The sequence below is a fragment of the Doryrhamphus excisus genome, linkage group LG8 (genome assembly GCF_037039965.1).
Source record: "Doryrhamphus excisus strain RoL-2023G ecotype Guam linkage group LG8, RoL_Dexc_Guam_v1.1, whole genome shotgun sequence".
NCBI classification, from domain to species: domain Eukaryota; kingdom Metazoa; phylum Chordata; class Actinopteri; order Syngnathiformes; family Syngnathidae; genus Doryrhamphus; species Doryrhamphus excisus.
The window spans coordinates 17,013,363-17,028,567 of NC_136364.1; the positions used below are offsets into that span (position 1 = coordinate 17,013,363).

Consider the following 15,205-nt stretch of genomic DNA (forward strand, 5'->3'; position numbering starts at 1 on the left):
GAGTTCAACTATGAGCAGGCTAGTTAATAGTATGCATTTTCTTTATGTTGTGATGCTGTTCATGTCATTTTCCATGGGATGGTGCTGATATTATGCGTTTCGGCATTTGTGATCCCCAACCTCATGATAGAGGTCTTGAAATATCTTGCAACTGCCCAACATGAACAATCTCTTTATAATACATTTTATTTGTAAAATTATATGACTCTGCAGTGCTCTCTTAAATTAGTCACTGTGCATTTTAACTCTTGTCATGTGCTGGAATGTGTGAAATTCCTATTTAACTCTTAATTTCACAAAGAGCATATGATTAGTTATGGCTGGGGAAGGCTGAGGACTCGATTAAAACATATACATAGGTATTTTTTTATTTCTTTTTTTACATAACTTGTGTGCAATTTGTCTGCAATGTGTTAAAGTACATGAGCACATTGCACATACATGTTGTCTCATTCTGAAAAGAGATGGCGCTTGGAGGTGTTGTTTGCACAGTATGGGTGTTAAAACTGTACATTATTTGTGTCACACACTTTTACCCACCCCAGTGGGTATATTTGGTATATTTATTCTTGTGTAAAGCAAGATATATTTTGACATACAGTATGGTAATAGTTTTATTTAATTTGAACATGCATCAGATTACAATTGAGTGCATCACATAATCAGTTCACAGTTCCACATGTCCAAAAGGAGTAGGAAGAAGCAAAGCTTATTAAATCCTACCCCTCCATCTGGTACTTTTACAATCAGTAACTGTTACATTTGTTCACTTCCTGCTTTCCTAATACAGTTTTTATTTTTATTTTTATTTTTATTTTTATTTTTATTTTTATTTTTATTTTTATTTTTTAATTTTTTTTTGTCACGTACCAAAGTACGAGTTGATATGACCATACAACGACATAATCGGCACCATAGTAACTGTCAATATAGTGATATGTATATTGTATATTGTATGCATTGTGAGTACACAATTGCGTCCAAAGGGGTCAATTGGGTTCAGGTCTGAAGACACACTTGGCCCCTCCATTACCTTCACCTTCAGCTTCCTCAGAAAAGCACTTGTCATTTTGGAGGTGTGTTTAGCTTTAGCTAATATTACAGGACATCCCTCCTGGGATAGGCTCCAGCTCATGAGGGAAAACAGTGTAGAAAATGAATGGATGATGTTCACTATATTATTGTGTTTTTTGTATAATATTTATTCACAACTCTTTGTAATAAAAAATAAATCTAAAATTGCTTTGCAGTACATAAATAATTTATAATTATGTTACTTTATAAATATCAACATTGACACAATGTTTAAATAAGCAAGACGTGAACTGCATGGTCCTCCACTAAATCCACTGCTCCACCCATGAGAAACACACAGATATATATTTCTCCACAATTGAGTCAACAACAGTGTAAAAGAGGAGGGGAGACATTGCTAGTCCACACTCATAACAAGCCTGTCTGCTTTCAGCCCCAGCAGCCAAGTCAGTCACTATTGGGCGTGCTGACCCTGGAACCAACCACCCAGTATATCTCTCTCTTTCACTCTCCGTGTGACCGAGGACAGCCAAGGCGAAAGGGGACCGCTCATAACACCACACGGCAGTCCTCCATGGCTATGTGCAACGGAGACGGCAAGGTGAGCGGAGCCGCTTTGACACAATTAGCACTAGTTTCATTTCAACATTCACTAGCATATATGCGGGTTCAAAGTTGGAGGAGCGTGTAACATTAACACTAACCACCGGCGGAGGAATGCCGTGAGTGTGAACATTGTGCCTTGTTGCAGCTTTTACGTGTTGCTGTCGTTTTCTCAACCGTAGCCACGCTGCCTTTTTTTGGTGATGTTAATGTACATTTAACACGAATGTCTACATCTTAAGTGTGCTTTTACGTCGGACCGCCCCATACTCTGTAAGAAATCACCGCGTGGGTTTAGCATAGCCCCGGCTAACTTAGCTTGCTAACATGCTAACGCTCTTTACTGTATATCTATATTGACAGACAGCTAGCATGCGACACTGGTATTCTCTTGGTTATAGCAAGCTAAATTGATAGCGACATGTTTACCGACAATAAACAGTCGCATTTTATCCTTTTTCGGAATGACATGTTTGGCTAGCTTATTTATTGCCTTTTGATTGCTGTCGCAAACTTTGATCACAGACATCGTTTTCTAACATCGTCACCGGGCTACTCGTGTCACCATACCATAACTAATACAAGTATCGCAATTATTTTGTGTGGCTATTTCTTCCTAATTCAGTTGTTATTTTTGAGTGCTACTTTTACGTAGTAAACCACACGGATTTCCGGTTAAAATCCCCAAATTAGAAGTTCCTCCCTTAGGTTCCAAACTTATTAAACACATGATCAGATACGATAACAAAGACACACATACTCTGCAGAAGTATGCATAATAAAGTCGTACACAGTACAAATATACAAATATTTGGAGTTTGGTATATTGTAACAGCAGATCATCAAAATGCAAAAACAAATAGAGAGTTAGTAATTTATAGGTTATTAGCTGGTCAAAAGTTTGGCCCTAAAAAGTGTCTGTCAGACGTCCACACTTAGTACGTGTAGTTGTGCACTTACTTGTTAAGTGTACTGACAGCGGAACACACTTATGCACGAGTAAGTATGGAAGCGTGTGAATTAAAACACAGCCTTGTTGTCTCTGAAAGTGGCAGGACTGTTGAATTAGCGAGGTTGGATGATATAAGTCAGTAATTTGACTTATTATTTTTTAAGGTTTCTATGAGACTACAAAGTCAAGTGGTAGATTGACCCCAAAATTCACCTGTGCTCAGCTGCAGGATCCGATGGGCTTATCTGTGAGGACATGGACCAATCTTTGACCCAAATTAAGGTCCCTACTGATGCTAACTCCAGCCTATATTACCTGAAAATGACATCTGCATGCAGAAGGGCTAAACAATGGAGCTTCAGGTTGACCTGTGGCATCAATTGGTGGCCGGTTATGTGAAAATGTGGCGAGGGAACACTAATTCAATAGATTTTTAGTTCCTATTATGCGAGAGTAAACAGTAAAGACTGTGTCACTCTTTGGAAAACCCTTTCCACTATAGCATCTTCTGTAGTTTTAGTTTTTTGGTGGAAGAGTCAAGGTCTTTCACCAATAATTCCTTTTGCTATCTTGTGAGTTGCATGTGATTCCATGGACGAGCTGATCGGTTGCGGCACGTTTATTAAGAGCTTGTAAGTTAGTTGCACTCACGTGTTTTTAATACAAGCAGGCCGAACTAAGCTAACCCCCATTCACCTTCTGTACAAGAGGGGCTACCAAGTTTTTGTATTGTCGTTTAGACAAATTTTGTTATTATTAGCTAATTCCGTCAAACGTGGAACTCACAGGGCTCTAGAAGTGGCGCTCAGTCAAGCCAAGAAGTGAGATGCCATGAATGAAGAGTTGCATGTATGTATTTTTTTCTAAATATACAAATACTATAATTCTCATACACAGTCTGTATTTAATGTACATGCAGTGACCCAAAGTAACACAGCATGCCGTTTCCTTGACTCTCTTCAGCTGCAGATCAGCAGTGCGGAGCAGAATGGGTCATACGAAGGAGCCGTGGCCATCCTGGATGCTGGCGCTCAGTATGGCAAGGTGATTGACAGACGGGTGCGAGAGCTTTGCGTACGGTCCGAGATCCTCCCCTTGGAGACCCCTGCTTTTAATATAAGAGAACAAGGATACAGGTGAGCATGTGAAGATGTGTTGTATTGGTTTGTAAGTAAGGTGGAACCGTATAGTTTGGTCAGTTCCCCCTTGGTGCAGTTGGTTTGGTCAAATCAGTTGGTTTGAGACCATCAGTGAACATAATCTGCATTCTAACCCTCCACTTCACCAATGATCAGATAATCCGATAAGGCCGAAAAGCCATAATGTTGACATGGCTACAGGTAGTAAGTAAACCTTCAGTTTATTATGTAAGCATGCGCATAAATAGACCTTATCACTGCGGGAAGGAGGATAATTTATTTGCAACATTCTTTTAAAGTTCACTTGCGTGCGAGTCTAGGTTGTGCATGTATTTTTGAAAGTTATCAACTAAGAACTCTTTTGCTCCTTCTTCCTGTTTACCTTCTCGCACCTACCGCTCACCAATTTGACAAGCGTAGAGAACTGCACCAAGGAGAGAAACTCAATGTTTACAAAGGAATCAACAGTTTGGGAACAAGCAAACACAATTTGCATACATGTTTTTTGTTTTTATTCCCCCCTTTAGGGCAATAATAATTTCAGGAGGGCCCGCCTCTGTGTATGCAGAAGATGCGCCATGGTTTGACCCGACTATATTCGCTATAGGAAAGCCCGTGCTTGGGATTTGCTACGGAATGCAGGTATACACAATACAAGTGTGCGTTGTGCAGCTATTTTGCGATTTAAGCAAAGGAATTTATTTCTACAAGGAGGGCAGGATTGTTTTATGTATTCACGCCAAGTAGCTTAAACTTTAAACTGTGATTCCTTAGCTGCTGTTCTGCTCTCGTGGCCCAACTGGGACTTCCATCATCTTCTTCAAGGGCACATTGAGACTAAGTGAGGGAGATAAAAGCATAATTAGCTCCCTTTTCCCAGACAGCTTGGAGGGCGAAACCTGCAGCTCCTTGTTCTCGAGCACATTTTTTTTTACATGCAGCTGGAAGTTGTTATAACATCAAACCAAAATGAACTTTGTCATTTCCAGATGATGAATAAAGTTTTTGGCGGCACAGTACACAAAAAATGTGTCCGGGAAGACGGCGTCTTTAATATTGGGGTGGACAACACATGCTCCCTTTTCAGGTAACCAAGTCCCTTGTGTGAACAACACAATTTATCTGCTTTATCATACCTTTTATAAACATGGCTCTGGTAGTGTACTGTCATTCCTTATGGAAACTATTTAATTTAATCTAAACAGAGGCCTCCAGAAGGAGGAAGTGGTTCTGCTGACCCACGGAGATAGTGTGGATAAAGTGGCTGATGGCTTCAAAGTGGTGGCCCAATCAGGAAATATCATTGCTGGTAAGTGCGACATACTTTATTATATACTTTAAGTTTATCATTACATTAAAGAGCAAATAAAACATTACACTGTGCATTACATTCTGACTGGCCACCAGGCATTGCCAATGAACAGAAGAAGCTGTACGGAACTCAGTTTCACCCCGAAGTCGACTTGACAGAGCGCGGCATGGAGATGCTTCGCAACTTCCTCTTTGAGATCGCGGGGTGCACGAGTAACTTTACTGTACAGAACCGCCAGCAAGCCTGCATCAGTGACATCAGAGAAAAAGTCGGCAAGTCCAAAGTGCTGGTGGGTGAAACTGCATTAAGTCATAATATGGCATAACGGTAAAATGCAGGGGTCTCAAACTCAATTTACATGGGGGCCACTGGAACTGTTCTCAAATATCTTAATTTTTATTTTCTGCACAAAATAAGATGGAAAATGAATGAAGAAAATCAATCAATCAGTAATAAATAAATATAATAATAATAAAACGGCACATAATAAAAACTTAAGAAACCACATATAGTTGGTGGGTAGACAAATTATTTTTTTCAGATTAAAATGAACAAAGCATTATTAGAGCCCTGTAGACATGACAAAACCCGACTATAGTCACATTTATACTTTTTTTTTTATTTACAACATATTGCGCAACTGCAGGGTCTTGAGACACATGCTAACTCGCAAACTAGAGAGCTAGCGACCTAATCGGTAGCCTTCAAGTTATTTCCTTTAAACTTAAATAGCCAAAAACGTACCACTTCCACACGGATAGGGAGGATAACTATTAACAGTTATTTAACCTTTAACATGAACATTAATCAAACGTAATAATTCTTTCTGGGTACATGATACCATACAGCATCCATATCAATATCATATCAAACTTGCGCCACCCGCACTAACATTAAACTTTCACATCAAGGCGGGGGCCTCAAACTAGTGTCCTGCGGGCCACATTTGGCCCGCGGGCCGCGTGTTTGAGACCCCTGGTAAAATGTCTTACGTCGTAACATTCACAAGCCGGGAAGCTGAGTGTGTCGCGTGTTCGCCACTCAGAAAGTAACGACAGCATCAGTGGAAGCAATTAAGCTCTCAAATGAAAAATTTCTGTCGGAAAAATGCCAGGCGACTTGCTAAGTGCCTTTCTAAACTGGGCTTCATCTCTGGAGTGTGAGTGAGATAAATGAGAGGTACTTGACTCGTAACGTTTTATTTAAAGTGTACCCTCAATGTCAGCAAGCATATCATCTTAAGATGTTATCAGCTTTATAAATGCAATATTAAAATCACTTTAGATGGAACTGTTGTCGTGTCGGAGATAAGACAACTTCCCCACAGTCAAATTGTGTGTGATGGTTTCATTAGGTGCTGCTTAGCGGCGGTGTCGACTCAACGGTGTGCACGGCTCTACTCAACAAAGCTTTGAACCAGGACCAAGTGATTGCGGTTCACATCGACAACGGCTTCATGAGGAAGCGAGAGAGCCAGAGCGTCGAGGAGGCCCTCACAAAATTGGGCATCAAACTCAAAGGTAAGTGTGGATGTTTGGACTTTAGGGTGTATTCAGACTTGGCCATTCATACCGTGCTGCATTTGGGTGACCTTCCCTCTCCTTGTTCTGACCTTGTGCTTCGGCTGGTTTGCTTATATCATCACTTCTATTCTGCTGCAATGCTGATATTCCTCTTTGTGGATTATTTCCAGTCTTATTTGGATTTTTCTTGTTTTATTCCAAGAAGACATGGCATTGTGTAATATCTGATAAACCTCCACGTGCAATATTAAGGCTCTAAATGCAATTCGTTGTGAATGTTCTATGTGAAGTATTTCTATAATGCCTCATATTAACTCACTAGTAAGATCTCAGTGAATAGACTGGTCATATATATTATCTGCATACTGTATTTGTATAACTCTGGGTAACTCTGGGTAAAACTGTTGATTTGGTTAATACTTGGGTTGTTTATATCGTTTATTTTTCTATATTGTGTATTTTGTACTGCTTAACTGATTCTGTACTATTGCTGCTGTGCAATGCAAATTTCCACACTGAGGGACGAATAAAGGCATATCTTATCTTATTAATTAAATGACACGTGATAACTGGTGAGCGTGGACACTGTTTTTGACTTTTGGATTATTTTGAGTTTTTGTTTATTTCTTTTGTGTCTTTTATCATTAAAAATGTGAGGGCCGTGATGAATCACACCTAACCTTGTTAAATTATGTGTGTTTTCTGTATTTTTAATCTTTCTGTCTCTCCATATGTTCAGTGGTGAATGCCTCACACACGTTTTACAATGGAACAACAACGCTTCCCATCTCTGATGAAGACCGGACGCCCCGGAAACGCATCAGTAAGACCTTGAATATGACCACCAACCCGGAAGAGAAAAGGAAAATCATTGGAGATACCTTCGTCAAGGTGCGTAAACAACCTCAAGCATCCTTGACTCCATTTAATGTATTTGCTAAATACGACCCTGTTGTGTAGTTCCATGACATTGCCGGTATCGGTCATGTAATCATTTGTATGCTAGCCTGGCCTTTTTAGCGTGTGTACAGGACAGAATTTATTTGCTTCCATCAGTCAGACCTTGTGTATTTTATCACTTCACAGGTGGCGAACGAAGTGATAGGAGAAATGAATCTAAAACCAGAGGAGGTTCTTTTGGCTCAGGGAACACTGAGACCCGATCTTATTGAAAGCGCCTCACATCTCGCCAGCGGGAAGGCAGAGGTCATCAAAACGCATCACAATGATACGGAACTCATCCGCAAACTCAGAGACGAGGTATCACACAAACGCACGCATTTTATGAAGCAGTTGCAGAAATCCAAGATGGTGTATTTGGCCAAAATGAAATGTAATCCAACAACACTTAAGAGTTAAACATTAACTTTTTGTTCCGAGAAAGAAAACAATGTTGTGGAGTAGAAAGGCAGTCAGGTTGAAGGCTAAACTCCTCACTCTCCAAAACATAAGCCAACGAGCAATGAAGTAACTTAATGGTCTAACAACTATTCAAATTTTGCCAGCCTGGGGAACCCCATTCTATTAAGTTCCTTCCAGTTGGTGTATTTTCAGCTAAAAAAAATCAATTTTTTTAGCACATTATTAATAACAATGTCGCTGTAGCTTGGTTAATATGCACGTCGCATTTTAATGTAATTGTTGGGGTATGTAAACAGGTATGTGTTCATGTCTTACATAAGGATTGTGGATGAATGGTGGAAAAAAATAGCGTTGTTTTCCTCTAACTTTACTAACACAGCTGAAAGTATAAAAATGAATGTTGTCGGGGCATTTCTTGTCATTGTGGCAACACTAGAATGGTACACATTTTTTTTTTTTGCCTTGCTCCACCTTTTTATAGAAGTGCATGCCTCTGCAGCAGCTAAGCATATCCATTATTGTTACACTGCTGATCGTACTGGTTTGTGATCCTTCAGGGAAAAGTAATCGAACCATTGAAAGATTTCCATAAAGATGAGGTGAGAGCGCTTGGGAGAGAGTTGGGCCTACCAGAGGAGATTGTCTCCCGACACCCCTTCCCTGGCAAGTACAGAAACACAAACGCACATCTACTGCATGGTCTCACTAACTAGACATATATTTATGCAGATAATTAGGATGATTCCATTTCAGCAACCATTTTATTCTTATTGTGTATTATGAGACAATACCATAGGAATGAAACTTTGCTATAACTTAGATTAGTCAGTGTACATTTTGGAAAGGTGTACCAGTTTACTATCCATCAATATTTGGTGTGAGTACTGTTGTTATTTAGCATTGCTGTAGTCATCTTAGGCATGGAATTCACTTGAGAATGGCCCACAGCTTCTCAATTAGGTTCAGGTCTGAAGACATACTATACCATACAATGACCACAGCTCCCCGGTACCGGCAGCACTCATGCAGCCCATGACCATACGTTGACTTTCAAAGTATACCAAGTTTAATTTCTATAGTACTGGTGCTTGAGCAAATAAAGTATACTGTAGTAAAATGGTTGCTGAAATGTGAGGGCTCTCCTCATTTTTGGGACATACTGTTTAATAATGTTGGTTTTAAACGTTATTTAATCTGATAATTCCTCTTTCCTCCACATATATCTGTAGGTCCAGGTCTTTCTATCAGAGTAATTTGTGCAGAGGAGCCATACATCTGCAAAGACTTTGCTGAAACAAACAACATTCTCAAAATCGTGACGGACTTTTCTGCAAGCGTCAAAAAGGTCAGATGGTGTCAGATAATATAATACATTTTTTAATTTTATTTCGGCAAATACACGAAACACCACAGTGCATCTCGGACATCAATCAAAATACAACTCTCCATTATTTACATCTGTATTCAACTATCTGATCACAAGCCCAAAAGGAGTAGGCTGAAGAAAAAGCTTATAAATGCCTACCCCTTTTTGCAATATATAATCATGTTCATGCCACTGTCTTGTTTTAATTATTATTATTATTATTATTATTATTATTATTATTGTCATATCATCACTGTCATTTTAACCCAGTAACAGGGTTCACAGATTTGCTTGAATGGCTGCACATCTTTGCATTTGTGTAACAGAAGATTATATTGTTGTGGAATACTAAAAAAATAACTTTAGTCAGACACAGCTTGACAGTGAGAGAGAAAAGTGGTCTCTAGTTAAATGTACATTCATTTATATAAGGCTCCAACCATATAACATTAGCCACGTTTACATGAGGAGTTTTTCTCTTTCCGAATAACCTTTCCGAAAGCAATGGTATACATGGAAAGGAATATTCCAATCGCGTGTCTACATGCACCGCTATAATCTACCAGAATAGTCAATGGGGCATGCGCAGTAAAACATCAACATCACGTGGTACCGACTTCCTCGAGTTTTTTGCCAGTTTTTCGTTCGTCCTGTCTTGAAATTTAGTTTGAATCAAGAAAAAACTTTCCGCAGCAGTCCAGTGCCGATTGCTCGCCTCCATTTTTTTAAATAGAAGAACGTCTAGAGCTGCGTGTTACGTCATATCTCAGCATTCGCTGAAAGAACACACCCGGGAACAGGAAAAGATAAAGTTCAAAAATAAAACTGGACCTGTGAATGGCGTATAGAAGGGTTTAGATTCTGTTCCACAGATGGCGCTAATGCACACGAAAGCTGCTTGCCAGCCGCCAATAAACAACAGAAGAAGAAAAACACCACAAAGAAGAACGCAGTCTGACAACTTTCCGTTTGAGCGGGTACAAGATTCCTCAATCGGATTGGGGAAAGGAATATTCCACCCCTATGAATCCGACTATATATTCAGTCGCATTGGCACTTTTTTTTTTCGGAATGATGTGTATACAAAGGTTAGATTCTTTCTGTTTGAGCAAATAACCCGAATGGAATTGGAATATTTGGGTCCATGTAAACGTGGCTATTGACATGGCTCAGTCATGAACATATATACACAAGGTTCGTTATAGATAACAATGACATGTCAGTTCTCCATCAATAGCATTATCTATTGTCTTATTTTGTTTTGTGGCCTAGTTTGCAAGACGCTCTAATATTTGATACTATTTTCTACCCAGTTTGTTGTGTCTAACCTCTGTTGGCTCGTTTGGCCTCCTGCACCCAAACACAAACAATGAATGATGCATTTTTGTGCTCCCTGTTGTTGCTGTGGTCCTTGCAAAAAAAAGGAATTGCTGACTTGTCTGACGTGTCCCCAGCCACATGCCTTGCTGCAGAGAGTCAAGTCGTGCATATCAGACGAGGAGGAAGAGAAGCTCATGCAGATCACCAGCCTTCATTCACTTAATGCCTTCCTGCTGCCCATCAAAACTGTTGGTGTCCAGGTGAGACAGTTTGTCTTTCTTTTGTTTGCATTCGGGCACTCTGTAGTCACGTCTGGACTTACTCACCAGGTTAACCAGGAGATCTGTCTTTATATATTTGGTCCACTTGGTCACATAGCCTGGTTTGATGGAATTGTGTTATTCACATTCACCATGTGTAAACAAGTGGAAATTGAGTTCAAATGCTAAAACATGGCTGTTGAACGTGAATTTCAGAATTTCCAACAGAGGGAACTACAGCCTGGCACTATACTAGGTCTTTTTTTTTAACTTCCTGTTTTCTTACTAAGGTTTTTTTTTTTAGCTGAAACCTCAACATTGTGGTGCAGACAGAAGACTTTAGACAAACATTGTCTGTTTTACTCCTTTCTCCTCCGTCTTTTTACACACACGCCTCACAATGCTGTTGCTAAAATTGTATTTTTACGATCACTAAAATAAGGCTCTCTTTACTTCTCGCAGGGAGATTGCCGCTCTTACAGTTACGTGTGCGGCGTCACAAGCAAAGAATCACCTCATTGGGAATCTCTCATGTTCCTAGCCAGACTCATCCCTCGCATGTGCCATAGCATCAATAGGTAAACACACAGCTAGCTGTACATTATGTCTGACTTTCAAACTTATACTGTACATATTTTGCGTTCTCCATCCTTTTTCAGAGTCGTGTACGTATTTGGCTCTCATATGAAGGAGCCGCCAACAGACATCACTCCAACCTTCTTGACCACAGGCGTTCTTGGTACGCTCAGACAGGCGGACTTTGTCGCTCATTCTATCCTCAGAGAGTCTGGTGAGTTGAGTGTCGCTGTGGTTCAAATAGCCACATTGCAGATGAAAATGATCATTGAAGAAACCGGTTGGAACTAGTTAAGGTGGAGAGTGGGCAAGTAGTGTGGAGTGTGTGGTGAGACACTCGTTTGTTTGCCTTGGAGGAGCCACATATCTGGACATGCTGCATATTTGCACCCACTAGGGAAATGTCTCATAGCCACACAGGCAAACATGTTATGTTAGATGGCTCTTTCATATAAAGGTTTTACTAGTATGTCATATTTAATGTTTTTTTTTTTTTTTATTGTTGGTATACTACTTATACTGTATACAACACAATGTGCTTTTGGACAGAAAAACACCGGCAGCTATAAAACTTACATATGTGTTACAAGGATCCTAGACCCTAGGTCTTGACAACACTGAGCAGCCACAGTACCTCTGGAGGCGGGGGTTAGGTCCACAAACACACCACAGTAGGAAAAAAAGTTCCATAGTGTGGCTTTGTGTTCTAACTTTGGGCATCAATAAAAATACTTGCACCTTTTAGAACTGAGGGCAGAAGGTGCAAGTAAGTCAGACGACACTAACAAAACTTTTCAATGTGTGCAGTGATGAATATACTGTAAGTTGCATTTAAAGTTGCTCTGATATTCATATAGGAATCCTATATTCCGTGTAACTAGCATTCCTTATCCTTTTAGGCTACTCTGGAAAGATCAGCCAGATGCCGGTCATCTTGACGCCCCTGCACTTTGACCGCGACCCACTGCAAAAGCAGCCATCATGCAGACGCTCTGTAGTGGTCCGTACCTTCATCACCAGCGACTTCATGACTGGGATTCCTGCAACACCCGGGAACCATATCCCAGAGGAGGTACGTTTCTTACAGCGCTTTGTAGAATTGTTGTAATTCAGCTACATTGGAGGGTTTTTCCAAAATGAACCAGCTTTTTAAGCTCAATAGGATTCAGGCCACGTCAAAGTCTTCATTTGGTTTTTCTTCAGCCATTCAGAGGCGGACTTGCTGGTGTGTTTTGGATCATAGTCCTGCTGCAGAACCTAAGTTGGTTTCAGCTTGAGGTCACAAACACATGGCCGGACATTACCCTTAAGGATATTTTGGTAGACAACAGAATTCACGGTTCCATTTATAACAGCAAGTCTTCTGATGCAGCAAACTAGCCCCAGACAAGCGCACTACCACCACCATATTTTACTGTTGATGTTATTTTTCTGAAATGCGGCGTTACTTTTATGGCAGATGTAATAAGGGACACACCTTCCAAAAAGTTCATCTTTATTCCTGTCAGACCAGTGTGCTATTTACATATCTGAACCGTATATTAACCAAGCAACAGCGATACTGTTATTATAGCAGCTAACACAAAGTACACTGACAATCAGTAGAAACTTTGAGACCATATTTTTGTACATCATTTTTCTTTTAAAGCCCTAAATTGGATTTTCCTCCTATGAATAATTTGTTCAGAATATTGGCATACAGAACCAAAAGGCATGAATTAATGTTATCAAGAAATCGGAATTAGTTGTCTCTTCAGTGTCGCCTTTGCCCACACTGGAATAACACGTCGCACGAAGGCACTCAGGCTGTACACAGAACACAAACACTAAATACAATAAATCCAAAGCACTCGCAACCATTCACCCTTTTGTCTTTTTCCAATAAAGCGATCGACCGCCTCGTCGTTCTTATCATGTCACAATAGCATCTTTAGTTTTAATGGCGATCCTGGCAGTCAAGCGATTGAAACAAGTGCTCCCAACATTGAGCGCAAAGTGAGGACCACTTGTACATAACGATGATGGCATCAGTCATAGCAAAGGTTGCATCACTTGTTTATTTACTGAAGGAGGTGTTTGTTTATTCAAATCTTTAGATGACACACCCTGTGATTTATTGGGGCATGGCATCTATTCAAGTGGAGGAATACTATATATTTTCATTTTGGTTTGTATCAATATGATTTTTATATTTATGTATTTCTACATAGGTGGTGCTAAAAATGGTCAACGAGATCAGGAAGATCCCAGGCATCTCCAGAGTCATGTACGACTTGACCTCCAAGCCACCTGGCACCACAGAGTGGGAATGAAAACAAAAACAAACCTTAAAACGACACAACATGGCACTGACACGGTGCACAAACAACAGTTATCAGAGAAAGGCGGATGAACTTCCCAACCTCTTCTCTCCTCCTCTGTACACCCCTTAAACCCCGCCTTTTTCGTCAACATTCCCATGGACGATAAACCAGGCTGTGACGGGCGCACTTCCAGTCGTGCGTCTATTCTAGTCAATCCCTTGTCTTAACAGTTTTAGCGGTAGGGATTGATTCACATATAGTAATTATCGTAACTTTTTGTTCACATTGAAAACGTACCCCCTGTTGAAAAAGCAAACTGTTACATCACTACGGAGTGGCCAGATGCTGTGTACATTTAGACTGTGGACTTGTGCTGCTTTGCAGTATGAGCAAACAATACACAAATGTTGCAAAATCAGCAAAAAAAAAAGAGGGTTTGTTCATGTATTTTTTGTGTGTGTCTTACTGTTGTGGGTCTCAGTGTTTCCACCTTCTTACCTGTATACTGTGCTATAAAGACAGCCTGTCCTATTGAACGGACAAACAATGTCAATGTGTGACCAATTAACATTTTCTAAGCTCTGTTTTGCCAAAAGTACTGTAGAAGAAGTACTGTTATCCTGAGATGAACTTGGTCTGAAGCTGTGCAGGAGGCCAAAATGATAGGTAACTTTGTATGTGCCTGTTTTTTTTTTTCTTTTCTCCTCTATGGTTACCTGTTTTGAACCATGATGTTCCCACAAAGCAGAAATACAGAATAATACCTTATCCTTATGCTGCGATATGTATGCTTTTTAAATACTAATTACAGAAATAGTACATAATCACTTGTAAATTGTGGTTGTCTTTTTTTTTGTTCGTTTGTTTTGGGCGGCTCTTGTGATGTACAAGAGCACATCTTTGCACATTTGTTGCTTATTGACCCGTAACGCCTTCAAGCTTTTATCAGTATAACTTAAGGTGTGGCCATATGAAATACTTCAGAATCTAATACTGTTGACTGCAACTTTTTTTTTTTTTCAAATGTAGTTTAACTTTGTTTTTCTTGTTCTGTATTGATTTTTCCTTCAGTCACATCACATGAGGTTTAGGTTTAACTGAATTGAAAAAAAAAAAAATCACACTCTGCAAGGAAGGTGGTTCTCCGTTCTTTTTAAAGTTAGCAACGGTTATGACAACAGTGTTTCTTCTCTTTATTGCCTTTTTAAATGTATATTTTTATGTCTCCATGGAAACAAAATGCATCATATCATATGATCTTTTTACTTTCTGGTTGGATTAAAATGCAGTGTCCACATGATTAAGTTATGCAATTTCTATGTGTGAATTTTATTTTATAGTGTCATCTTGCTCATTCTCCTTTGTAGTAATGTGCCTCAAACCAAGCCACTGCATGCAGTTTCAACAATGACATTTATACTATGAAAACTGAGCTTTAATAAAGATCTCCATGT

The 15,205-nt window shown here is 39.8% G+C and overlaps 1 protein-coding gene across 1 annotated transcript; it reads left to right on the plus strand.

The window, feature by feature from the left end:
• The first annotated feature begins 1,388 nt into the window (after positions 1-1,388).
• On the plus strand, positions 1,389-15,051 carry gmps (guanosine monophosphate synthase). The gene is made up of 16 exons (XM_058080236.2): positions 1,389-1,636; positions 3,554-3,726; positions 4,257-4,371; positions 4,719-4,816; positions 4,935-5,038; positions 5,137-5,330; positions 6,396-6,561; positions 7,304-7,455; positions 7,651-7,824; positions 8,484-8,589; positions 9,156-9,271; positions 10,747-10,872; positions 11,335-11,450; positions 11,532-11,662; positions 12,348-12,520; positions 13,659-15,051. The coding sequence occupies exons 1-16, from the start codon at positions 1,610-1,612 to the stop codon at positions 13,758-13,760; spliced, it is 2,073 nt and encodes a 690-aa protein (XP_057936219.1). The 5' UTR covers positions 1,389-1,609; the 3' UTR covers positions 13,761-15,051.
• Positions 15,052-15,205: the final 154 nt, after the last annotated feature.